This window comes from Cannabis sativa, chromosome X, assembly GCF_029168945.1.
Source record: "Cannabis sativa cultivar Pink pepper isolate KNU-18-1 chromosome X, ASM2916894v1, whole genome shotgun sequence".
NCBI lineage: Eukaryota > Viridiplantae > Streptophyta > Magnoliopsida > Rosales > Cannabaceae > Cannabis > Cannabis sativa.
The window spans coordinates 68,625,624-68,651,057 of record NC_083610.1 but is presented as its reverse complement, the minus strand read 5'-3'; the positions used below and the strand labels follow the sequence as shown (position 1 = coordinate 68,651,057).

At 32.6% G+C, this 25,434-nt stretch overlaps 2 protein-coding genes and 1 long non-coding RNA gene across 5 annotated transcripts; 1 reads left to right on the top strand and 2 right to left on the bottom strand.

Annotated features, from left to right (window-relative positions):
• Positions 1 to 1,152: 1,152 nt before the first annotated feature.
• LOC115714132 (uncharacterized) lies at positions 1,153 to 3,563 on the top strand. The gene is made up of 2 exons (XR_009684847.1): positions 1,153 to 2,265; positions 2,435 to 3,563. It is a non-coding gene; the product is annotated as an uncharacterized LOC115714132 (long non-coding RNA).
• Positions 3,564 to 10,051: 6,488 nt separating this feature from the next.
• Positions 10,052 to 15,056, bottom strand: LOC115714117 (rop guanine nucleotide exchange factor 1). 3 transcript variants are annotated; one of them, XM_030642666.2, is made up of 5 exons: positions 14,644 to 15,056; positions 14,422 to 14,538; positions 13,682 to 14,232; positions 11,878 to 12,237; positions 10,052 to 10,665 (listed from the first exon to the last, which is right to left on the bottom strand). In XM_030642666.2, exons 1-5 carry the CDS (start codon positions 14,861 to 14,863, stop codon positions 10,249 to 10,251), a joined length of 1,665 nt encoding a protein of 554 aa, XP_030498526.2. In that variant the 5' UTR covers positions 14,864 to 15,056; the 3' UTR covers positions 10,052 to 10,248. The 3 variants fall into 3 exon arrangements, with proteins under 3 accessions (XP_030498526.2, XP_030498536.2, XP_030498545.2); XM_030642676.2 differs by having other exon boundaries at positions 14,422 to 14,535; positions 14,644 to 15,032; XM_030642685.2 differs by having other exon boundaries at positions 14,422 to 14,496; positions 14,644 to 15,032.
• A 4,331-nt stretch (positions 15,057 to 19,387) lies between these two features.
• LOC133032740 (uncharacterized) lies at positions 19,388 to 24,575 on the bottom strand. Its single transcript, XM_061107027.1, has 2 exons — positions 20,312 to 24,575; positions 19,388 to 20,213 (listed from the first exon to the last, which is right to left on the bottom strand). The coding sequence occupies exon 1, from the start codon at positions 22,398 to 22,400 to the stop codon at positions 21,516 to 21,518; it is 885 nt and encodes a 294-aa protein (XP_060963010.1). The 5' UTR covers positions 22,401 to 24,575; the 3' UTR covers positions 19,388 to 20,213; positions 20,312 to 21,515.
• Positions 24,576 to 25,434: the final 859 nt, after the last annotated feature.

The window sequence follows — 25,434 nt, the reverse complement described above, 5'->3', positions numbered from 1 at the left end:
ATTCTATCTGTCTAGAATTTGGAGCTTCTGACACTTAGTCTATTGCTGTAATTACCATCTCGTGAGAAATAAAAACTCGAAGTAGACGTAACCCCATTACTATGGCGATGTAAGGGGTGAACTACTAAAAATTCGCCACGTCTCTCTATTAAATACTTATCTACTTATTTATTCTTGTCAATCTAGCGAGCAGGTGTGACTTAGAAGTCTACTCTAAATTTTTGAGTTAACAATTATTATCATTATTATTATGATTAGGGATATTTACGGTGAAATCTTCTTACTTTGTAATTATTACACATATGATCATAATTAAAAAAAGTAGCGGCACACTCAAAAAAAAAGTAGCGGCAGTACTATCTTATCTTAGGATTTTGTTGCAGTCGTATATTTTTTTAGCTGTTAAGTTTCAATTAAGTTTGTTAAGTGTCAGCGCTCGGAAACATGTGGCGACTTATTTCTTTAGCTTATTTAATACGTAGTCTATAATATATCGCCATGTGTTTTTGATTTAACATTTGATGATTGAAAAATAGTATGATTGCAACAAAATCGTTTTTACCGTCATTTTTTTATTAAAATCATATGTATATAATTACAAATGTTAAAGAGATTTCGCCGCAAATATCCCTTATTATTATTATTAGGCTAATTAGGATTTTTGCCCTTAAATTTTGGCATGTATCAAATCATGCTTTTTGAACTTTTCTTGCTGTTAAAAATTCTCTCTGAACTATTAAAATTATTGGATTTAAGGATTTTTGTCCAATTGCATTCAAGTTTACTTATTCAGTGATTGTTTATATACTAAATTATGCTCCACAAATTTTGATATCTACCAAATCATGGATCTCGAACTTTGATATGTACCAAATCATGTCTCCTCAACTTTCATTTATGTTAGACTTTTCTTACTAAAATTAGATAAAAATCCTTAAATCTAACAATCTCAATAGTTTAGGAAAAATTTGTAATGATCTTTAAAAGACATAAATTATATATATCAAAGTTAAAAAATAAGAACCTTAATTAACCTGTGATCTTAAATAAATATTCCCCTAAATGAAAATGTAAATAAATTTATCATGCTATTACGATTTGACAGTTTAATCCGATGGCTCCCACAACATCAATCATATTTACTCATTCAACGGTCCAGATGGCCTTCATCACCTCATACTTATAGTCACCATCATCTTAATATTAATGTCACATAAAAAAAATGATAAAATAGATAGATAGATAGAGATCGCTCACGACAACTCACGAGTTCCCCAAAAGAAACTATTGTTAAAGGTGCTAAGCTATGGTTACTGAAAACTTATTTTCCCTCAAGTTTTGTCATTTTTGGAACACTTAATTCCCTAGTTACCTGGCTCATCATTTTCTCAAAGTTTTCCATTTTATTTATTTTTATAAATATATATAGAGAGAAAGAGTATGTGTGTGTGCTTTTGTAGGGCATCAAAAACGAGGGAAAAAGGGTGGAAAAGAAAGAAAAAAGAGTGTGTGTGATGGAGTGAGGTGAAGGGTGTTTCATCATAAACGAGGAGAAAGGGGCAGAATAACTATGATGATCCTTTCTTTGATCCTTCCAAATATGCTCCCTATGAGAGAATGAACCATCCAATCTCATTAATTATTAATAATATTATTATTCATTCTCTCTCCTTACCAAATAATATCAATTATTTACCCATCTCTCTCTCTCTCTAAACCCTTCAAATTAAGTCTCTCTCTCATTTATTCCTTCCACACATCACCACCTCTTAAATAGAACCCATCTGCCCTTTTCTCTCAACTCTTCCATAACTCATGTACATAGGATGCTACCTCTGATATTATGGTTTTGGTTTCATATGGGTTTAAGAAGGAGTTTCTCACAGATTTTATTGGCATTCTGTCCACCTCCTTTCCTAATTTCTTTCATTTTCTTTTCTGTATATAACATATATACATATTGCTATTACTATATGATCTATGGAGGAGGTGGGCATACTGCCAACTGAGTTCTGTTGGTTTCTCTTTGTAAAACCCTCGTGATGATAATATATACATATAATATATATGTAGACCAGTGAAACTTCTTCTTGTTCCTTTTATTAAATTATCTAATATATATATATGCTATTAATATTATTATTTCTTATTTGATCTATGATAATTTTAATGAATTTGAAAGTTTTATCTGCTTTTCATTCCTTGAAAGTTTTTATTTTTGGCAGGTGTAACCACCTAAATCATCTTTCATCACACACTATACATGTATGTGGGTGGTTAGATCTTTATTGCTTCCACTTGGGAACCCTAATTTTTTTTCTTTTCTTTCCTTTTCTGATCTTCTTCAGTTATATATATATACTTCTGAGAGAAATCAGGAAAATATATATATATATATATTAAACTGTTTTCTTCAATTTTCATACAATATTAGGGTTTCAAATTGCCAAAAACTTTTCGACATGAAGTTCTTTCACATCTACTAGGTCTCAGCGAGGATGAAGAAGCTATTGATAAGGTATATATATTTATATAAAATATATATTATTTTTGGTTTTATTATTAATATCTAATATGCAACCTATCTTATTATGAGTTATGACACAAAATGATAAATGACTGGCTTGTTGGCTCAATTTAAGACCTTGAATTTGAACTTGATTTCCCTTTAAAAATACGCCCTTTTTATAAAAAAGATTCTTTTTTTCTTTCTTACACTAATAAGAACCAACCAGGTTATACAAAATTTTAGTATATTCATGCATGCCTGCCATTTTTATGGTTCACATTTTGTCAGCTCTTGATCGTAATTTTTATATATATATATTATAATTACTTTTGCTTAAGTAATAAAACCTCTAATTAATTATCATCATTATTAGCTTCTTGTTTGTGTGCTTAATTCTCTCTCTAATTTAAGTTTATGGCAGCTCAGCAGGCTCTATCTACTCCAGAATTTAGAATAATACGTTTCTGTACTACTAGTCTACTACTACTACTACTCTCCTCAAACCCATATATATACGTAGGCTCATGATTGACTGACACTGCCAATAAATAAATAATTTTAATAATTCCACATTTTGTTAATTTATTTTTATTAACCACACGCTTTTTGTAGCGCGTGCGTGCTTTTGATTAATTTGTGTTATTACAATTAATCAAATCCCATCATTATTATTTACTTAATAATTTTATTTTGCAAGTTAAATGAATATCAACATTAAGAAATGTTAAAATATAGTAAATACATCTTAAAAAAAAGTGTACTGGTTTCAAATAACTTTCCCATATGCCCATGTTATTTCTAATCTCTATTGAAAGATATGTTGTATATATATTTGAAATGAGTGTTGGGTGAGACTGGTGAGAGTAGTTTTTTTGTTAAATGAATATAAATATTATATGGAAGTCTATTACAGTAAGCCTCAGATAATTTTTTTTTCAAGGATTGAGCCTCTTTATTATTATTATTATTAGTTTACTTTTTTAATTTTTTTTTACTATCTTCAGTCAAAATGTACATTATCAGATGTAAATAAAACAATATTTTTTAGGTGTACCTTTTTTTTTTTAGCAATATATTTTTGAGTATTGCACTGCACTGCACCACCACCCTATCAATCTATTGCTTTGCTTAATTTAACTTATTTTTAATGCGTGTACGTACTTAGTATCAAATAATTAATATATTGATTGTAACTGTTAATTAATAATTATTAAATATTAGACGCATTGTAACTGTTAGTCAATTAGTCATGGATAGATAAGCAACCGTAGGTGTTAACTGATTTAAGGGAAAAAATAAATAAATGTTTCTTGACCTGAAACGTTTGAAGATGATATATAATATATTTAAACCTCATTTTGAAAGGATGTTAACTATTGGTTTTGTTTATGTAATATAATAAATACGTTTCTTTTTTTTTTCTCTTTTTTTTTTATCGGAAGGGAATATATATGTTGTGAATTAACACACTTTAAGAATATGTTAGTTTCAAAATTAATGCGGAATAAATTAAATAATGGTAATTGAAAAAAAAAAACTAGAAAAATAACTAAGATAATATGCAATGCTTTTGATAAAATGCTATATAGCACCATAAATAGAAGAAAACCAATTTATCGAGGTTCGATTTCAAGTAATTATATTGCTTGGATCTAATTTTTGAGAGTGATCAATCTCGATCAAGAACAGCAAATGGTGTCATTCACCTATACAATGTTCACTTGAGGAAGTTGTGATCAAACACCACATAACTCCTGTACATCCCTCAATCTTTTCATCTCAATTTATCTCTTCAAAGCTCTCCTTATATAGACAGGCAATAAATAATAAATAAAGAGTTGGTTGTTCCATCAAAGAACAAAGTCTACAAAGACAACTATATATATTTCTTCAACTGAACTTAGGCATATAGCGTAAACTTTTTTCTTATAAATGGTTTGGTAAACATGTTAGCTGGATTGACATGTGTACTAATCTTCTTCACTCCAACTGTCTTGGTAGTAATAACATCTATAATAAAGTGCAATTTTAATCTACATGTTTTAATCTTTTTTCATGGAACATGAATTTTTTCATCAAATAGGGTGCACTAGGAGTGCATAATGGGTGGTTTTGACAGGGTTCGGTTTTTCAAGTGCGGATTTCGGGTTTCAGGTTATTGAAAAGTGCAAATTGAATCACCCGTTTGGGAATACAGGTTTTTGGGTGCAGGTTGGGTTGGCTGCGGGTTTGGGTGGGGTAGGATCGGGTTTCGGGTTAGGCTTGGCCAATTTTTTTTACCCAAATTAATTTATAAATACAATAATACAATTAATATTATCGCCTAATAATAATCACATTTACATTTCTCACACACATATATAAACACAAATCAATTTACTTATACACAAAAAATTTACTTATAAATATCAACATAAAAAAATTACACAACAATACAATATTATCATATAATAATAATTATATTCACATTTCTTATACACACATACACAATCATATTCACAATATTATCATATACATTTTTTGAAATTTCTAGAACCCAAACCTGCATTGTAGTTTTTGAAACCCAATTTTTTCGAGTTCGTGTGGGTCAAGTTTGCCAAGTGGGTGAATTTTTTTGGGTACAAATGTTCCGCCTTACAATGCACTGGGATGTTGTTTGAATGAATCCCATTTATTTTGTTTAACCTTTGATCCATTTAGCCTTTATAATGGCTTCAGTTGCAGTCATGTATTCTGCTTCAATTGATGAGAGTTACCACTTTTTGCAAGTTGGATTTCCAAATTACACAATCTCCTAGAGTTGTAAACACATAACCAGTTAGTAACTTTCTTGTGTCTAAATTTGCAGCATAGTTAGAGGCAACAAATCCAATCACTTTCTCTTCATTTTGTTATGTTTCACCTCCATATACTAGACCTGTGCTCATTGTTCCTTTAACATGTCTCAAGATCCACTTAGTGTAGTCCAATGATGATCTCTTAGATTTGAATTGTATCTACTCACTACACTCATACAGTGAGCAAGGTTTGGCCTTGTACAGACTATGACATACATGAGACTATCAACATAACTAGCATAGGGAAGCTTTTCCATTTCGACCATTTCAACTTCTATTTTGGGAGATTGTTCTTGTGACAGTTTGAAGTGAGGTGCTAGTGGTGTAGAATCATGTTTGACATCTTTCATGCTGAACTTCTCATTTACTTTCTCAAGATAGCCTTCCTGAGTTAGAGTGATTGTGTATGGCCTGTTCCTTATAATCAATGCCAAGAATTCTTTTGGCTGCACTTAGATCTTTCATCTCAACTCACTACGGAATTGTTGTTTTAACTAGTTTATGGAAGATTTATCCTTGCCAATTATGAGCATATCATCAATATACAGTAATAGGTAAATTTGATTCAGATAGTAAACACATAAATCATGTTTACTCTTGATAAAACCAATTTTCCTAATAAATTCATGAAACTTTAAGTTCTACTGTCTAGGTGCTTGCTTTAATCCATATAAGGACTTGTTCAAGGGACATACCTGATTGGGATCTCCATTGTCATATCCCTCTTGTTGTTGCATGTGGATCTTCTCTTCCAAATTACCATGTAGGGAAGCAGTTCCAACATCAATTTGCTCCACCTTAAGGTCAAATATTGCAGCCTTTGACATAATGAGCCTGATCGATGTTTGCTTGACATTAAGTGAAGATATGCCATTGAACTCCTTGGTAACCAATCTAGCGTTTAATCTTGACCCTTCTATTCCTGGAATACCAATCTTCATCTTGAAAATCTATTTGCCTCCCATAAATCTCTAGTTTTTAGGCCTAGGAACCACTATCCAGGTCTTATTCTCCGCGAGAGAATCCATTTCCTCATCTGTAGCTTTTGACCGAGCTTTACTATTCTTCCTTGTGATGGCTTCTTCATAGCTAGTAGGTTCATCACTCTTAATTTCTTCTACAACAATTAATGCATATGCTATAATTAATTCAACATAACCATACTTGTCAAGTGCTCTAATGTCCCTTCTTGTGTAGTCTCAAGCCAACTTGTAAGTGCTTAATTCATCTTGAGTTGCATTGGTTTGTGTGGTAGTTTCAACTTTAGTTGCATCATCTGATAGAACTTCTATAATTTGATCAGATTAGATACCTTGCTCCACCTCAAGCTACAGATTATCACCTTGTGTCTGTGATGTACCAAATGAAGTATCCTCCTTTAATTTCATGGCCATTTCATCCTCTAAACATCACATCTATGCTTATGAGACATTTCTTATGTCCTGGTTCAAGGCACTACAATTTTTAGCCTTTAACGCCATTTGGATACCCTAGAACATGCATTTTATTGTCCTTGGTTGCCACTTGTCTTGTCTAATGTAAGCATATGCAGTGCAACCAAAAACTTTGCTCAAAACTTGGTGGCTTCCCTGTCCACATTTCTTGAGGAGTCTTGAAATTTAGTGCAACAAATGGACATTTGTTGATAAGATAGCTAGTTGTTTTCTTAGCTTCTCCCCAACACCCAAAGACTCAAAGACCTTGCAACATGCATCTGACTCTTTCAATAAGAGTTTTGTTTATTCTCTCAGCAAGTTCTTTTTTTGAGGGTTACCCTTATTATAGGTTAGTTTTAGGTGCATTTTATGAAGTATTTTAGATGTGCATTTTAGTTGATTATATTCGTTTGTGCAAAATTAGACTTATTTTCTACTTGTTTCATGTTTAAATGGTAAAATTCATAATATGAATTGAAAATAAGAATAAACATGTTAAATAAGATGAATATGATGGATTTATCATAGATTACAGAGTTCTAAGATATAATGAGTGAAATATTCTAAGTTTTGGATGATCAACACGCTCCGTTTGTGATTGAAAATCAAGTGCTTTAAGCTAATTTTTGACTATGATGTGTTCACTTTAAGCTAATTTAAGCTAATTATCATCTCATATCAAAAATTATTTTAAAATAGGTGTAATCATGTATTGTTTGAGAGAATTGTTTAGTGTTATCGTTCAGCCCCAAAACATAAATTCATTGTGTGACAGGCCTTGTACTTTCATCTCTTACTAGGGACAATCTCATTAAAAAGCATATTCCTATTGAATCTCCTCCTTCCTCAATGCGTGAAATAGACTTGGAGTCATTTGCACTTGTTTTTCTCTTGTCCCTATTCATGGCGAGTCATGCAACATATTGAGGGATGGTTGGGTAGCAACCTTTGGTCGAGTTCTTATGATGAGTGAGTTCAATGGCTGAATAGTAGGGTTTTCTATGCAACTATAGCTGGAGCTACCTATGGTTCTGGATGAACTGAAACTTATATGTTTTTGAACATAAATGTATAACTCTTCAGTTAGATTCTATAGTTAAAGAGAGTATCAAAGCACATGTGTCATTTATTAATGAGAGGAAATTGTCTAAGAGAGACAAAATGACTTAAATTTGTAAAGAATTTGTAATTTTGGTGTGTAGAAAGGGGTATGCCCCGATTAAAGTTGTAAATTTGTGAGTTCAATTAATGAAGTTTTTTTCTTGATAAAAAAAATAAATAAGAAATCACTTTATTCTTTTAAGAGCAGCTTCAGTGGGAGTAGTTCAAGGGCTGCTCACTGATAAAGTGATTCTTTGTTTGACTTGAGGATAACAATTATACTTGTGAGTTTGGGTACTCGTTCCTGATGGGCGATGGCAGGGGTCGAATTTCGGGGGCAGAGGCGGGTATAGTTTAAATGTTCTTACCCGAATCGGGTTCGAGGCGGGAGAATAAATACTCGCCTTGAATCTGTCCTGATATGATATATGTATATATTTAAGTTTTAAACTATTAATTATTATAATTAAAATAACTTCATGTTTTAAGTTTTTTATTGATCACTTTAATGAGACATTTCAATTTTTGTGAAAATACCTGCAATGATGCATATTAATACACACTTGATTGCTTTAAAAAAATAACACTTAACTACTTATTTTCGATTGCCATTGTTTTATTTACTAACGCAATTTATTATGCACACTATTCCTTATGTTTGTTTTTTAAGGAGTTTTTATGATTTTTTTAATTTTATTTGAGACATCATATATATGTAATGGATACTCGATGAGAATCTTTTCCCCGCCGAGTAATTCTCATCCCATTCCCGCTTTAATTTAAACAAGTATTGAGACAAGTATGGAGGTAAATTTAAGAAGTGGGTATGGGAGTGGGGGAGCAATTCCTAGCCCCTAGGCATGGCAATTCCGACGGATCATTACTGATCCGAAACATTCGAATAGTTATTGGATCCTGGATCAGATCCGACCCACCCCGCTTAATTTTTTTACGGATCGGATCTGACCCGATCCGTTTTAAATATATACATATTTTTAATTTTTCTTTTTCACTTTTTAATATATTTTTTTAAGGTGTAAAGTCAGTGGAATACCACCATTAGACATATATGATCTGCCCATAGACCACACTATATATTATTATTTTAATTGATTTCTCTCTCAATTTAATTCTTATATATATATGCGTATATATATATAAATAAAAATATATATGCATACTGGTCACTCTGTATTTTAATTATTTGATTATAATAATTATTATTATTTTCAAAATTCCTTACCTTCTTCTTTAAGGAAAATCTTAAATATAAGGTTATAATAAGAAAGTAAAGTAACAAATGTTATACACAATAGATCGATTTATGTATAGGCACGGTTAAATATATTAATTTGTACAATAATTTACACTTTTATATTATATCACTTTTATATATGTATGCAACAATAATTTACATTTAGTATAAATATATTATTAATTAATAAGAATAATATTTAATTTTTGTTTTTTAAATAAAAATACTAATTAATTAAAATTTATAATAATGAGTAATTAATACTATTATTTGACTCTTAAGTATTTAATTATTTAGGGGGCATTTGCTAATATTTTTATTTTTTTTAATTTTTTAATCATAAAATTAAAAGTAATTTTTTGTTTTTAAAAAATATGTGTTCTATAATCATTTTTGATATATTTTTTTTTATTGATTTTGACATATAAAATAAAAATATATAAGAAAAAAAATGATGCATTATTAGTTCTTAAACAAATAAATTTTGGAAAAAAAAATATAAATTTAGATATAAAATATAATATTAGATATAAATTCAGATCCGATCTGTATAAGGCGGGTCGGATCAGATCCGATCCGAGCATCTGATCCAGCGGGGCGGGGCGGGGCAGATCCGTATATGATCTGGATCAGGTCGGATCAGAGTCGGATCCGTTCCGACCCGCCCCATTGACATTCCTACTAGCCCCATCCCGCCCCAATTACATTCCTAGTTTGACTTTTCAACAAAAATTTCTCAAACTTTATTTTTTAAATTATTTTGTTATTTTTCTTAGTTGTGATTGGATACTTATAATTAGATATAATATTTAAAAAATTTTAGACAACAATGTGGTTGGAGATGCCCTAACACTTACCAAACAAATAATAATAAAACTCAAAAAAGCAAATTGGAATTTGGTACAAGTCTACATTCGAACAAAAACTACTGAGTAGGTTGTCTTTCAAAGTGAGGCCCGATCCCCAATAGTTTAGTTATATATAGCAAAAGAAGTGGCACGGGTGCCTACCTCATATTGCTATTTACATAACCCTTCTAGGTAGCTATTGAGGCAAACAAAGAAAAAGTGTGTTTGTATATAAAAACGTGATTACAAATCAGAATAACAGCTATTTTATGTGAGCATAATGCTTATCAAACTTCTCATCCTCTGTATCACTAGTCGAATTAATCCTATCTATTGAAAGACTATTGATCCTTCTAACTGGGTTTACACCCATCTGAGTACGAGAATGGAACGCTGGTATTGGTGTTGGTGGGTGTTTTGGTCGTGATGAGGCAAAAGAGCTGGAACTGGTTAATGCCTGCTTCTGTCTAGGAAAAGGTAGGGCACCAACAACATTATTATTACTATTAGTAACACCAAACCTTCCAGCTCCAGGGTCATACAAACACATTGAGTCTATAGTTGCACGTCGTTTAGTGGCATCATCTATGTATAGAAGATCATCAACCCTTGCCATTATGTTGAAGGCTAAGCTTTCCAACACCCTTGAATAGCTTTCCAGAATTGAATGACCCACATCCTAATCAAAACATAAATCCAATCATAATTAATTATAACTTGACATACTTGTTCACACCAAGATCAACAACAACACTAAACTAAACTAGTCATCCCAGGCGGGCCTGAGATTGGGTGGACTTTAAGAAAAAAAAAAAAGACTATTTAAGAATTTTGTCCCTAAACTTTAACATGTACTAAATTATACCTCTTGAAATTTTCTTGCTGTTAAAAATTTTGAACTATTGAGATTGTTATATTTAAACTTTTGTCTAATTTCATTTAATTTTATTATTTCAGTGATTGTTTGTGTATTAAACTATGCTCTCCAGACTTTGATATCTACCAAATCATGCATCTCGAAATTTGACATGTACTAAATCATGTTCCCTGAACTTTCATCCATGTTAGATTTTTTTTACTAAAATTGGACAAAAGTTCTTAAATCCAACAATCTCAATAGTTCAGGGAGCATGATTTGGTGCATGTCAAAGTTGGAGAGGCAAAAATCCTAATTAACCGAAAAAAAGTTGGGAAAAGTTGAAGAATACTTTTTTTTTTATACATTAACCAAATTTACCTCCAAATAAAATTTAATTCAAATGTACCTCTTTTTATGAGTATTGTACTTAAATTATCCTCACACACTCACATAATTAAGAGATAATTTCAAACATAATAGATTTGTATTCTTTGTAGATGAATATGTAGGTTTGTAGGAAAGTTGAGGCAAAATTTTGATTAGAGAAAAATGAAAACTATCGTTAAGTGATAGGGGTAAAATTGGTAAAATGTTTGAAAAAAGAGGTAAACGATTTTGAAAGAGAGGCTAAAAATTAAAGACATCAAGTTAAAAGAGGTATGTGGTGTAATTACCTCAAAAAAGATTTTTATTGAAAAAATATGTTATTTTTGAATTTTTTTTAAAAAATATGTATAATTTTAAACAAAAAGTATTGTTTTGGGTTTGGGTTGGGTAGGTTTTAGGCGTGGGCCTAACGCGCCTTAGCACAAGCCTGGCCTAGGTCACCCCACCAAAAAAGGGTTACAAAGCAACTCTCAAAAATTTAGGCAAATAACATTTCGAATAAAATTTAGAAAACTACCACATTTTGGTATAATTGGGCCTATGTCCAGTGTTTACGGGAGATCAAAGCAGCTCAATCCACTAATAGTACAAGTACATATTTTTCTTACAAAGTTTCCGATTCACTAAGATTCCAAACTTACGTACCTTGTTATTCTGAATCTTAGTGAGGTCCAAGATAGTTTGAGGGAGGGCAGGGAACCTCATCTTTAAATTATGTAAAAGGGTCTCAGCGCGGTGTGCTAGAAGCTTACTTCTTTCTGTATCACTGGAAAAGCCTTTGACCATGCCACCCCAGGATGATTTACAGGGCTTGGTCACCATTATATTTATACTCCTTTTCATATGCTTCTGCTTCCAAATGTGTATGGATGCCTCTATCCTGTTAGCTATTTCCAGTGTGGTGTACTCTGATGAGAGGTCTAAGTAATCCAGAAGACACTCTGGGGAGAACTTGTCAGCAGTCATGTAACGGTATATTATCTCCCCTAAGCAAGCTTTTCCACTCTGAAATAAAAAAGTAAGTTGTCTTATCAATATACATGTGTGTACTCATATTCATGGAACTAGATTAGATTTATGTGATGTTTGGTTTGAGGTAATGAAATAGGATAGAATAGAAATAAATGAAATTTTATTATATTAGTATGTTTGGTTGCATTATAAAGTATTGGATTGAAATGGAATGATTATTTCATTTTTGTATGCATTTTAAATTTTATTTTATTTTATTACTATTTTTTATTTTTATTTATTCCTTCCAACCAAATGTAAAGTGGAATTTTTTTGAGAGCTTTGAGTGTGGTTGTTGTAAAAGGGGTTCTCGGGTTTGGTTTAAAGGATACATGAAGAGTGAGTTGTGTTCTGGTACCAAGAAACCATTGAAGATCATCTTTGACTGTAAAAAAATTGTATTCTTTATTATTTCTATTGTGGAATAATCATGATGATGGTCACAGTCGACGTAGGACAAATTGACTGAGCTAGTATAAACATTGGTGTTATTTCTTTTACTGATTTTCATTTTAAGATGATTTTGTTTATGCTAACCACTTTGTGCTCTGTTCTTGAATAAATGCAGGGCATTAGTTGAGTCTGTTGTTGTTGTAGATTTATAACACAAGCACTGATCAAGTATTAAACATAATGTATAGAAGGCTCAAGTAATTAAAAAACTTCTAGGTCATTCATTGATGTTTCCTTATTAGAAGTAAAAATGTTTAATAGAATGTAAATATACAAGTGAGAAAAATGTTTGGTGAGATTGAGAAAATTCCTTTCTCAATTTTTTTTTTTTTTTGTACTTTTCTTGCAGAAAATTGGTTAATATGTTGGCTTGTATGAGTTTTTTTTTTTTTTTTTTGAGAGAGAGAGAGAGAGAGAGAGAGAATAGATTGTTATAGATTTAACTAGAGATTCTGTTTGCAATGGAATAAGAAATATATTTTTTTTTTCTTTTTTTGTTTGGTTGCACTTTAAAAAAAAGTATATTATTCTATTTTAAAATTAAAAGAATAAGCATTCTAATTTAAGATAAAGAAAAATTTAATAATTTTTTATTAATATTTTTTATAATTTTTTTTGTCAATTTTTTTATACATTTTATATAGATCGGAAAGATGTAATCTAAAAAGGGCCTTAAACTACCCGAACCAAGTATTTTGTGTGTTAATTATCATCATTATTAACTTATGTGTTTATTTGTTATCTATCTAAACTCTATGGATGCCTTTTGTTGAAAGTAATAGAATGTAATGGAATAGAAAACAATCATATTTCTTTCAAATTTATTTATTTTATCTTTTTTTTTAATAGTTATTCTATTTCAAAATAGTTAAGAAAAACATAAAAATTTATCTTTTTTTTTTTATGCATATTAAATTTTATATGTTCCTATTTTTATTACTCTCAATCAAATAAGTGCACTGCTTCCATTGAAATCAACAATTACCTTTGGTAAGCTTTGTAAGTAAACCTTAGGAACTTCCATCTGAGCAAGCACATTTGCGTTGATTGCCAAGGCAGCCTTAAGGATCTGATTGCAACATTCTCTACATTGTTGCAGCCTCCTCCTGGCATCATCAGACAACCCATTTGGCCTAACCTTAGGAAATGGTACCCACCATTTCTCCTTTTGTCTGCCACTATCACTTGTCGACCCTGCCCTTCCAGACGAAGACGAAGACAGAGGAATCCTTGCAGTGTCATCACTAGCAACGATCCCAGGATCAACATAGTAAAATTCAGAGTTATGGAATCCATCAAGGATGCTAAGCAGCATGGTATCGAGTTTCTTCAGCGCTGGTAGGTTGACATAGAGATCTGAACGTGGTCTACTGACCATAACCTCAAATGCCCCACTACCAGGGTATTCTTGTATGGATGGTGTAAGCTCAACAATGGAGTCACTCACACATAAAAGCCAGTCCATTTCTCGGTGCCATATATACTTTTTTTGAGGAGTCAATGGCTCTAGTTTCCACAGTTCACCAAACACAGAAACTGCAAAAATATGATATATCAAACTCATGCTTGTATTTATATATAATAATTTGTATGCAACAATAGAACAATTGCAGGTGAGGCTAGCCAGGCGTTCGCCTTAGAGATTGTGATTTTAATTGAACCCAAAATTTAATTTTGTCTTGCTACATATATCTTAGGACAACAATTGGGATTATATTCACATACCAGAAAGATTGGAAATGGCATTTGAGATAGCCAGTGCTGTACAAACTCCTTTGCCTCCACCAGACATATCTTCCCCTAAAAGAAGTTTAGCAAATCGCTCCTTCATCAATTCTACTTCTGGGATCATACCAATATAAATTATTATAAACTCAACAGATCCATCTACCTCTAATCCACTGAACAAAATATTTATGTTATGTATAAACGAGTAGCTAGACTCACCAGAATTGTTAGTATCTGATATAGAAGTCATCTTATCCGGAATGACAATGTTCGGCGTCGGAAGAACAGGACTGTCCGGAAGAGGAGAATTAGAAGTACCAGCTTCATCATGATTGTAGTGTGGACGAGAGAAGCCACTGCTGGAGCTCTCGCACTCACTCACCTCCTCCGTGCTTAGGCTGTTGCTCTCGAACTCATCGTCCGACGTGTAGCCCTCCATTAATTTAATTTATTCCGATCATATAAGCTCTTATGCTCACATAACACGACCGTTGATTCTCTTCTCGATAGAGATTACGTTAAAGTTCCGATCCATACTGGAGATTTGGGTCATGACTGACTGAGAAGACTAAAGAGATAGTCTTTAGTGACCAAAAAGCACTTAAAGTGTGACCCAAATAGTCTCTGTTTTTGCTTTGAGCCACATTTGGTCCCACATCGGAATATAATTGGTGACTTTTTGTTAGTTGGGCATTTTATCACAGGCGTTAATAACGAGCGTGAAAATCACTATCCAATGATGATTATTATGTTTTCATTAGTTTTGCTGTTACTTGTGCTGTTCACGCGCTTGGATCTTAAAAAGATTTGGATTGAGGTTGAGGACGTTAATGATATGGGTAAAGTTAGGTTATTGTGAGTAATTTTTCTGCCAACCATCGAATAAAAAAGACAGAATTTAAAAGAGCGTTATTTTTCTACCCAAAATACGTTTCTTATTAATGGAGAAACGTGAAAGCCAATAAAAATAAATTATTGTGCTCTAAAAAATAAAGGGAACTTACGAAAATACTGGAATTTGAGTTAACTTTTACAAAAATACTGTCACACGAAATTTTTTTCAAAAATACTGTGTTTTTATAAAACACCAGTAAAACACAAAGCAGTATAACTCAAAACAACAGTAGAACACTAGTAAAACACCAGTAGAACACTAGTGAAAACTTAACACAGTATACTGCAGTATGAAACTTATAAAAAAACACAGTAAAAAAGTAAAAAATACCGCCTAACAGTATTTTTGTAAAAAAATAACAAAAGTTAGTATACCATGTAAATTTCCCAAAATAAATAAAATTTAAAGTTTTTAGTATTTATAACTCAATTCCAGGAGTAGCTCTTTTTTACACCATTTTTTTTTTATATATTTATAAGAAAATTTAATTATGCATGCTTAAATGTATAGCACAGTCTCTTAATATGCTACTAATTTTAATATTTTTACCTTATCATTCTAAGAGCATTTACAATTATATTTCCTATTTTTTTTAGGGAAAAAAACAGGAAAATTCCAAAAAAAAGTAAAATATTACAAAATTACTGTGGGCCGGCCCAACCAACATTTATACAGCCCACATTGAATATATTACAAAAATACCACCTGACCTATACCTTCAGCCGCACGTCACGAACGGAGACGATGAAGGAACCTCCATCGATCCAGACTGCTACGCAACCAGAATGAAACCAGATCGAGCGTAGAACAACCATAAATTCCGGCGAATTTCGATTGGAAACGAACAAATCCAAGGATCTAAACAAAAAATTAAAAAAAAAACCAGCAAACCGTGGAGAAACTGAAATTAAACATTTGATTTCGGTTTTTTATCGTGCAAAATCACTCAATCTAGCATCGAAAATCCAGATTGAAGCAATCTAAATCTGTATTGAACAGATCTGGAGCTCCCCCTCAAATCCAAAAAAAAGTATGAAATGAAATTTTTTTTAACAATGATATACGTCATATACAGTTGCATTCTGGTTGATTCACTGGTGTACAACAGGCAATTCAGATTCTTAAAACAAAAAATAAGAACTGATTCTAATTAAGGAACCACATGATACGAATAAAGCTTTTTTTTAATTTTTTGCGTTGCCTTACAGTTGCATTATCGTTTTAAAATGGTTTACAAATCATGAAGAAGTGTCACTTGACGAGTACCAAAAGCTAGCAGATATACAAGGTACGATTATGTAAATGGTGGCAAATTAGTTTTATAATAGTTGGCAATTGATCTGATTCAAATAAACATGATGAAAAGTGACAATGAGTAAGAACTATGTAATTTTTAGAAAAGAGTTGTGGTTTTTAAGTTAATCATTTAATAATAGTTTAATTACATTTTTTGCAGGAATTTATTTTGGAAAAGATAAAGGATAAAACAGTTTGAGAAATGGTTAGTTGCTGAAATATTTGTTGAAGTTTCTTAATAGTTTTATTCTCGTTTCTTTATAGTTTATTAACAACAACAAAAAATGGCAAAAAGCAAGAACCAGGACAGGAAATACAATGCTTGAACAAAGGGACAGAGATAGAAGTAAGTTTGTACTCTATTTCATAACAGAATCAAACCAGTTTTAAAATTCATTGCCTTGCACTAATAACCATTGCAAAATCACAGGAAAGGAAAGACATTCCATTCCTAGTCTTCTACAATGGACAATTCGATGATCGAATGAATTATGAAAATTATGAAGCCAATGGACATTACATTTCAGCCAATTGTAACTATGAAGATTTGCAACAGAAACTCAAAGATGTCCTGGAATGCAACCAAGAAAACACTATTTTGCAACTGAAATATCAAGTGAAGGAAGGATACCAACCATTGAGGATAAAGGATGATCAAAGCCTGCATTTTTACATACAACTCAAACTGAAGGACCCCGACTTCACAACATACCCATTGTGTGTGAATGTCATCCACAACCCAACAACAACCATCAATGCATCATTCTTGGGAAATGACAATTCATTAATTACACATACAAGCGCCTTCGAACCGATCAAATACAATGCAGCAACAACAGAAGACTCAATAAATCAACAACATACAATTGAAGCTACAGTACCGGAATATGGGGGAGAAAATTTTGACTTCATGGACTATGCAAAACTTGTAGCAGAGGAGATGGTTGAGCAACTGGAAAACAACAAAAACAAGGAACCAGAAATCACAGATTATGACGAACTACTAATCACAGATCCGCAACATCCTAAAATAGAAGAAGCACAAATATACAAAGACAAAGAAACACTGTAGAGTGTGCTTGGTTTCTATGAAATTAGGAACAACTTCCAATTCAGAGTGAAAAAATCATGTGCAAGAACATACAAGATTTGTTGTTTGGATATAAAATGCAATTGGGCACTAACGGCATCCAGAAACGGGCCAACAAAGTCATTCATCATTCGAAAGTACGACAGGAAGGTGATACACACTTGTGATCTAAACATAAGATTTGCCGACAAAAGACAAGCTACAACGAAATTGATTGGAAACTACATCAAGCCACGGTTTACCAACATAAAAACAACTCAAACGCCACAAGACATCAGAGGAGAAATGAAACACAAGTATGGGGTGAGAATGAACTACATGAAAGCATGGAGAAGCAAAGAGCACGCGCAAGAAGAATGACGAGAAAAAGCCAACGAATCATACAAGCTGCTGCCCGGCTTTTTGCACATGTTGCAAAAAACTAATCCCGGAACAATAGTGCACATGCAAACAGAGGATGACAACAGCTTCAAGTACTTGTTTGTCGCACTGGATGCTTCAATAAAAGGATGGAAGAAATGCAAACCTATAATAGTTGTTGACGGAACTTTCCTTAAATCAACATATGGAGGTACATTGCTCTCTACTTGTACACAAGACGCAAATGGGCACATTTTTCCACTAGCTTTTTCTGTTGTGGATTCAGAAAACAACAACTCATGGCAATGGTTTTTCACAAAAGTAAGAGAAACATATGAGATTAGAGAGGAACAATGCTTGATCTCAGATAGACATGAGAGCATAATTAAGGAAGTTGCTCAAGTATTTCCAGAAATCACGCATTGCTATTGTGTATACCACCTGTTAAGCAACCTTCAAGAAGAATGCAAGCAAGCTGGATAAACCATTCTTCGCTGCAGCCAGAGCATACACAGAGAGGAAATTTGAATACCATATGAGCGAGTTGGACAGCTTGGACATCCGTGTCAGACCATATTTACAACAAGTTGGATACCACAAATGGTCAAGATACCACTGCAAAAACAACTGGTATTCAACTATGACTTCAAACATTGTTGAATCTCTAAATGCAGCAAACTTAGCAGCTAGAGAGCTACCAATCACAACACTAATGGAGTCATTGAGAGCTTTGACACAACAATGGACATACACAAACAGGAAAAAGGCACAGAAAACAACAACATTTTTTACACCTACAGCAGAGAAGAAATTAGTCAACAACTTTGTGGACTCATTGACAAAAAATGTAAGAATCTCTTTAATATTTAAGTTGCATTATAGTTTATGAATAGTTTGTTTTCCGTTTTTATATATAATAACAATTTTATAAATTTATTAATCCCCAGGTAAAACCAATAAACGAGACCATGTTCGAAGTCGTAGAACTAACCAGATCATGGGTCATCAACCTCAAGGAGAAAACATGCAGTTGCAACCGATTCCAAGTTGACGAGTTACCGTGTGCTCATGCGCTTGCTGTTATAAAAGAGATGAACTTGAATGTTTACAACTACTGTTCAGGTTATTACACCACAAGAACATGGCTTGAAATATACAGCGGCTCAACATATCCGGTACACAATCACACAACATGGGATGTGCCACAAAACATAAAAGATATCATTATTCTGCCACCAAACCAGAAAATAAGATCTGGAAGACCAAGGAAACGAAGGTTTTTATCTGAATGGGATACAAAAAAACATAACAGGTGCAGTAAATGTGGTCAACACGGACACAATCGAAAGACATGCAACAATCAAGCAATAAAATAGATACATATGAAATATTTGAATTGTTTAATTCTGTGTGCAAATTCAAACAGGTTGATGTGTTATGTTCTAAATACATGGGATTTCATTTTCATAAAATTTTAAACAGTTTTTTAATCGTTGCAATATCGTTTTGTTACAGTTGCGACACATCGTAAATATTAAGTACAGGAATAACTTCTTCTTTACAGTTTTAAAAGCAGTCAGGTAAGAATTGATAAAACATAACTAAATAAAGGAAAAAGGAGCAATGGAAAAACAGGGAATAAAAATACATTCATAGCACAATTTAAAAATATAAGTACATTGTTTGTATTCAGTTGGATAATAGTTTCTCTGTAGTTGTGCGACTGTATATAAAAACTTGAACAATTAGAAAAACATACAACTTTTGCTGATACAAACCTATACAATAAACATATTATAAGGACTAAATGTCAAATATCCTAAAAGTTTTAAACCAGATCCAAAGTATAAAACCAAATATAATACCTATATTCAACCAATAACACTAACTATTGTCTGATAATAGATTCAACCAATAACACCAAATAGTCACCAAATTAAAAGACCATATTTTTTCAATTTAGAAGCCTTAGAAGACTTGCTTTGCTTCTCATCCTCGCTATCAATGCTTTCATCAATTTTCCTTTGGCCATATGAGAAGAAAAGTGCAGCAAGCCGAGTACAATAAACTTCGATATCAAAGTCCGCAGGAACATCCTTTCCATGGATAAAGAACTCGGCAAATGCAGTGACATATGCTCCGCAATCACTATAAAAATAGAAAAAAGAAACACAGTTTAGCAATTAAAAAACAACATAAAATAAACCTAAAAGAAACAACTCACTTTTTCTGCTGAGACGGCAGACCACTAATCTCCACGATTCTTAAAGGAGCTGTAGGGTCAGAACCTAAAGCAGGAGCATGTGACCTATTCTTCCAGAAACCAAGTAGATCAAAAAACAAAGGCAGCAACACAGAATAAGCCTTCATGGCATTCCTAGCAGCAACATTCATTTTCGCAGTCCTCAAAGAATTATATAGAAACAGAATCCCTTCATTCAAGTCAAGACGACCAAACACCCAATGACTTTCCCTCCTTAGATTGATGATGAATAACACATGATCGGCTTCATACCAAGGCTTAGAACACGGAATGCGCAAACCTCGAATGTAATGCGCTATTGGGTGGGCAGCGTGAATGTGCGACATCTTAGTCTTCATTGACTTGGCTTTGTTATATTTGTGGTACAAAGCTTGGATGGAATCATCAAAGAGACAATCAGTTGTCGCAAAATTCAACGTCACAGCGGAAGAATATTTACCTTTTTTCCTAAGGTAATAGAATATGGTGTTCATATGCTGAAACAAAAACATCACAGAAACACAAATGAAAAGGTTGAACAACTGTTTAAAAACTATAATACAGTATCAAAACTTAAAAACATTTAAAAAGCAACTGAAAACCAACTATCATAACTACAATGGAAAATGTAAACTTTACCGAGTCATTTATAAACATGTCGCATGTAGCCAAATGATAAAACCAAGTTTTATCCTCCACATAATCAACACCTAGCCTAAAACCCGGGGTAAATTTCTTTGCGCCATCAACATAACAATTGTAATGCCTAAAACAACAAAGAAACAACAAAAAAACAACATTAAAACCAGAATAAAACTGAAAAATAAAACAGAATACAAATACAGATTTAATAAAAACAGTCACCTAGGATATTTAAGCAAGCCTTGACCAATCCACGCGTCAAACTTTGCCTCAATCTCAAGAGATACGGGATCAACAAATGCATCATTAAGAGCATAAAGGCCCTTCACATAAGTCACCATTTTAAAATCCCTATCATCCCCAGCTGATTGAGAACCTGAGGACATTAGCTCCATTGGAGTGCTCCCCACATCAGCAGACCCGAAATCAACAAAAGGAGATTTCAAGGCCGGAGCACGCTTCTTCTTATCCAACAGAGATGTATCAAAGTCAGTGTCCTCAGTTTCTTCATCAGTATGAAGGGCAGCTGACTTTTGACCAACAACATCTGGATTGGGTGCGGGGACCTAAAAAAGAAAGACTGAATTTAAACAGCTGCAAAACAAACTAAAAACTATTGAGCAACCAAAAAGAAACCTAATTTTCTTGCAAACAAATAAAAATACACTGACATGGATTTTACCAACAGCGTCCAAGCCAGCCAACACAACTTGATCATCATCTATTTCAAGCTGGCTTAACCCATCAAAGAAATCGTCCCCCTTTAATCGAGACTCATCGCCCTTTGGCTTCTCAACATCCTTAGCATTCTCATCACTGCCTCCAACAGCCTCAGATAGATTCACATCAGCAGGGGCAACATCAGTAACAACCTTATCAGCATCATCAGCATCACCACCGACTTTAACCAACTCACCACCATCGTCGGAGTCGGAATCAATATTTTCTGGATCAGGCAGTTCCTTCTCATCATCCTCATCATCATCATCATCATCATCATCATCACCATCATCATCAGAATCTTGAGTTACTAATTCATCAGATGACTTTCCCTGAATCAAGCAACACAAATGCAACTTAAATGAAACAGTAAAGAAACTAAAAAAAATATGAAAAAATATAAACAATAAACTATGAATAAATACCTCATCAGAAGGACGACGATGAATGGCATTAACCTTCTCCTGAATATCCTTAATTACAGTCATTACGGACTTGAAATTAAGATCAACAAAACACCTCAAGGATATGAAGTCTTCGGCCAATGATGCTTGATTTGAAATGACCATCTCCAACTTAGATTTCATCAAATCAATATCCGCTGAATCAGATTTCTTTGAAGATGACCCACTCTCAAATGATTGCTTCGCTACACCACGGTCATCAATAGACTCATCAAGAAATAAACCGTCAAGTTGAAGCTTCTGCCTCTCTTCATCAGTAGGACACATGTTTTTGATCTTCAACTGAACAACATAATCAATCAGAATATGAAAATATAAAATCAATTTAAAAAACTAAAAATTAACAACATAAATAAAACTGAAAAGAAACAGTAAAGAAACTGTATTTTACATTGTCCAACGGCAAATCAAAAATCTTGCCCTTCAAGTCTCAAAGAGTTGGATTTTTGGTGACAATGGTGTTGCTCTAGTTCAGAATTCTTGTAATAGAAGATGAAACTCTTTTACAGAAAGAGTTCACCATAGCAGGACAACATTCATAAAACCAAACCGTAAAAACCCATGGACATCCCAAAGCCCTATACCAACCATCAGACTGGCCTCCCTTCTCCGCCTTCTTATTTTTCATTAAAATCCCATGCTGAATTCTACCTTTGAAAGAATCAATAGTCAATTCAAAGGATTCCCTACCCCAACAATACTCGTCCCACCGACCGCTATCCACAACATCTAGATCAAACCTAGATACTTCTTTATCAAGAGTATTACTAAGAAGAAAACACTGAATAAAATACAAAACAACCATTTTCAAACCAAGGGACTCATCCAAACCCCACCTACTACCCAAGAAAGCATCCTCAATGGCTTTGTGGTCAATGGTTTTTACACCACGAAAACAGATTTCTACCAACTGATTTGTTTCCTGTGAAACAACAACTTGTTCCAATCACCGAAACAATCAATTCCATAAATCAAATAAAATTCCTCTGCACTAAACCGTATGCAACGACCAGCAACCTTAGCCCAAAACTCTTTAGGATTGGGCTGGAAAACTTCCCTTAGTAATAAACTATGGACAATTTGCGGATGAAAAACAAACTCAGGCATATCTAGAAAATGACCAAACTGAGTTTCACGAAACATAAACAGTAAATTAACTGACAAAGTTTTCTTAATATTATCTATGACAGAAAAAAGACTAGTGCAAACACACTTAGATCTATAGTAATCAGTAGGACTACATTTGTAGTCCCAAACCTGCAACATAACCAAAATGGCCACAATAAATTATTAATCGTGAATAATACAGTATGACAACTACAATAAAACTAGCAACAAACCAAAAACAAACTACCAAACAGATACAACTATACATAAATAAACAGCAAAGATCTGAAATCGTTTTGAAACCTAAAAACTAACAGCAAACAACTAGACATAATGAAAATCGAAAAACACATCAAACATAACAACATTAAACTATAAAAAAACTAATAAGAAACTACAGACAACTGATTGTACACACTAAAAACGAAAACAAAATACATAACCTAAAACGCAAAAAAAAAAAAACACTGAAAAGAAAGAAAAAAAAATCAAATTTAAAAACCAAACCCAGAAAAAAACAAAATAAATTGCTCAAAACCAACAATAAAGACCTAAAAACTTAAACAAGATAAAACGAAAATGTTCAAAATGAAACCCTAAAATTACACAAAGCAGAATGAACAAAAAAACGCAAAAATCAAGGAAAAGACTAAATGTTGAAAAAGGGGGAAACGAGAATGAAACTGAAAACCAACCTCTGTTCGAACCTCGGCAGAGGCACTAGCTTTTTTCCCAGAAATTTCTTGGACCACTTGCTCCTCCACATTGAGCTTTGATTTCTTCGAAGTATGTGGCCTCCCACGCTTGGTCAGAGGAGCATCAAAATCAGAATCATACTCTTCAACGATCGGGCGTTTACCCTTTGATTTGTTAGCCAAAGTTTTCTTGCCCATTTTCGATTTTTGTTTCTGAACTGGGGAAGGAGATGAGGATGAACGAGTGATGGCCATTTTATAAATAAATTTGAAAGAAGAGGAAACTGAGAGGGAAAAACAGTTGAGGAATCGTGGGTTGAGTGGGAGTTGAAATTTTTTGGAAGAACAAGAAACGAGAGGGAAAAACGTGATGAATAATCGGTGGTTAAGCTAATCAATGGAGGTTATTGATCTTCCAAACAACAAAAAAACTGAAGGAAAATCAAAAAATCAAATTAAAAGAAAAGGAAAAAAGAGAGGGAAGAGAGTGGGATTTGATTGATGTGTGATGGGGATGGCACACGTGTCTGTGCATGGGAATGATGAGTAAGTGGTATTTTTGTAATAAAATAAAGATGGGAAGTAAAAAAGTTGATGTAGGCATGTAGGGGTAAAAATGTAATAAAATGTGCAAAATAGATTTTTGGTGTAAAAAATTCTTTTTTTAACTAAAATAACTAAAAAATTAAAATAGAAATTCATTTTTATTGTTGTTGCTCCAACTATGCTCTCTATTATAATTATTATTTGATTATTTTAATAATATTTTTATAATTTATATTTTTCAAATATAAATTAATTTTATAAAATAATAAAAAAGTAATAATAATTTTTATTAAAATATTATTAAAAAAGTTTATCAAAAAAGTAGAGAGTTCCTTATTTATTCTTACTATAAAATCATTTTTTCTATGGTTGGAGCTTATATTTTTAAGTCTCGCTCTTTATTTTAGCTAAAGAGTGTGTTTAGAGAGCATGGTTAGAGATGCTCTAATACCCTTTAACCCAAAATACTCTTTGTTAGAGATATTATTACAATGGAAGAAAATCAAGATGTATTACAACTCTATTGCAATATAATACAAGAACCAACAAAAATATTAAATAAATGTTACAATACATATACAATATATACACTATATATTATATATAAGAAAGGTAGAAGAAGATATAACACATGTAATATAATATATGTATATATACAACAAGAGAATAATATATAAACACTCACTCACAACCTTGAGTGTAGATTAGTGAGGATCACCATGACTTGAACAAGGTATTACACCTTTGTCCAAAAGCTTATTTCCCCTATCTCTAAGCACTAAGGGAACTCTCATGAAAATAGCTTTGGGAATTATCAAGCCTTAGGGTTTTCTAGCAAATTACTTTCTTGATAGAAAACTTCATCTCTCTTACTCTCAAATGAGTACCATAGACCTCATTTATATAGTGTTTAGGATATCACCATTTGAAATTCAAATTCATAAGTCATAACC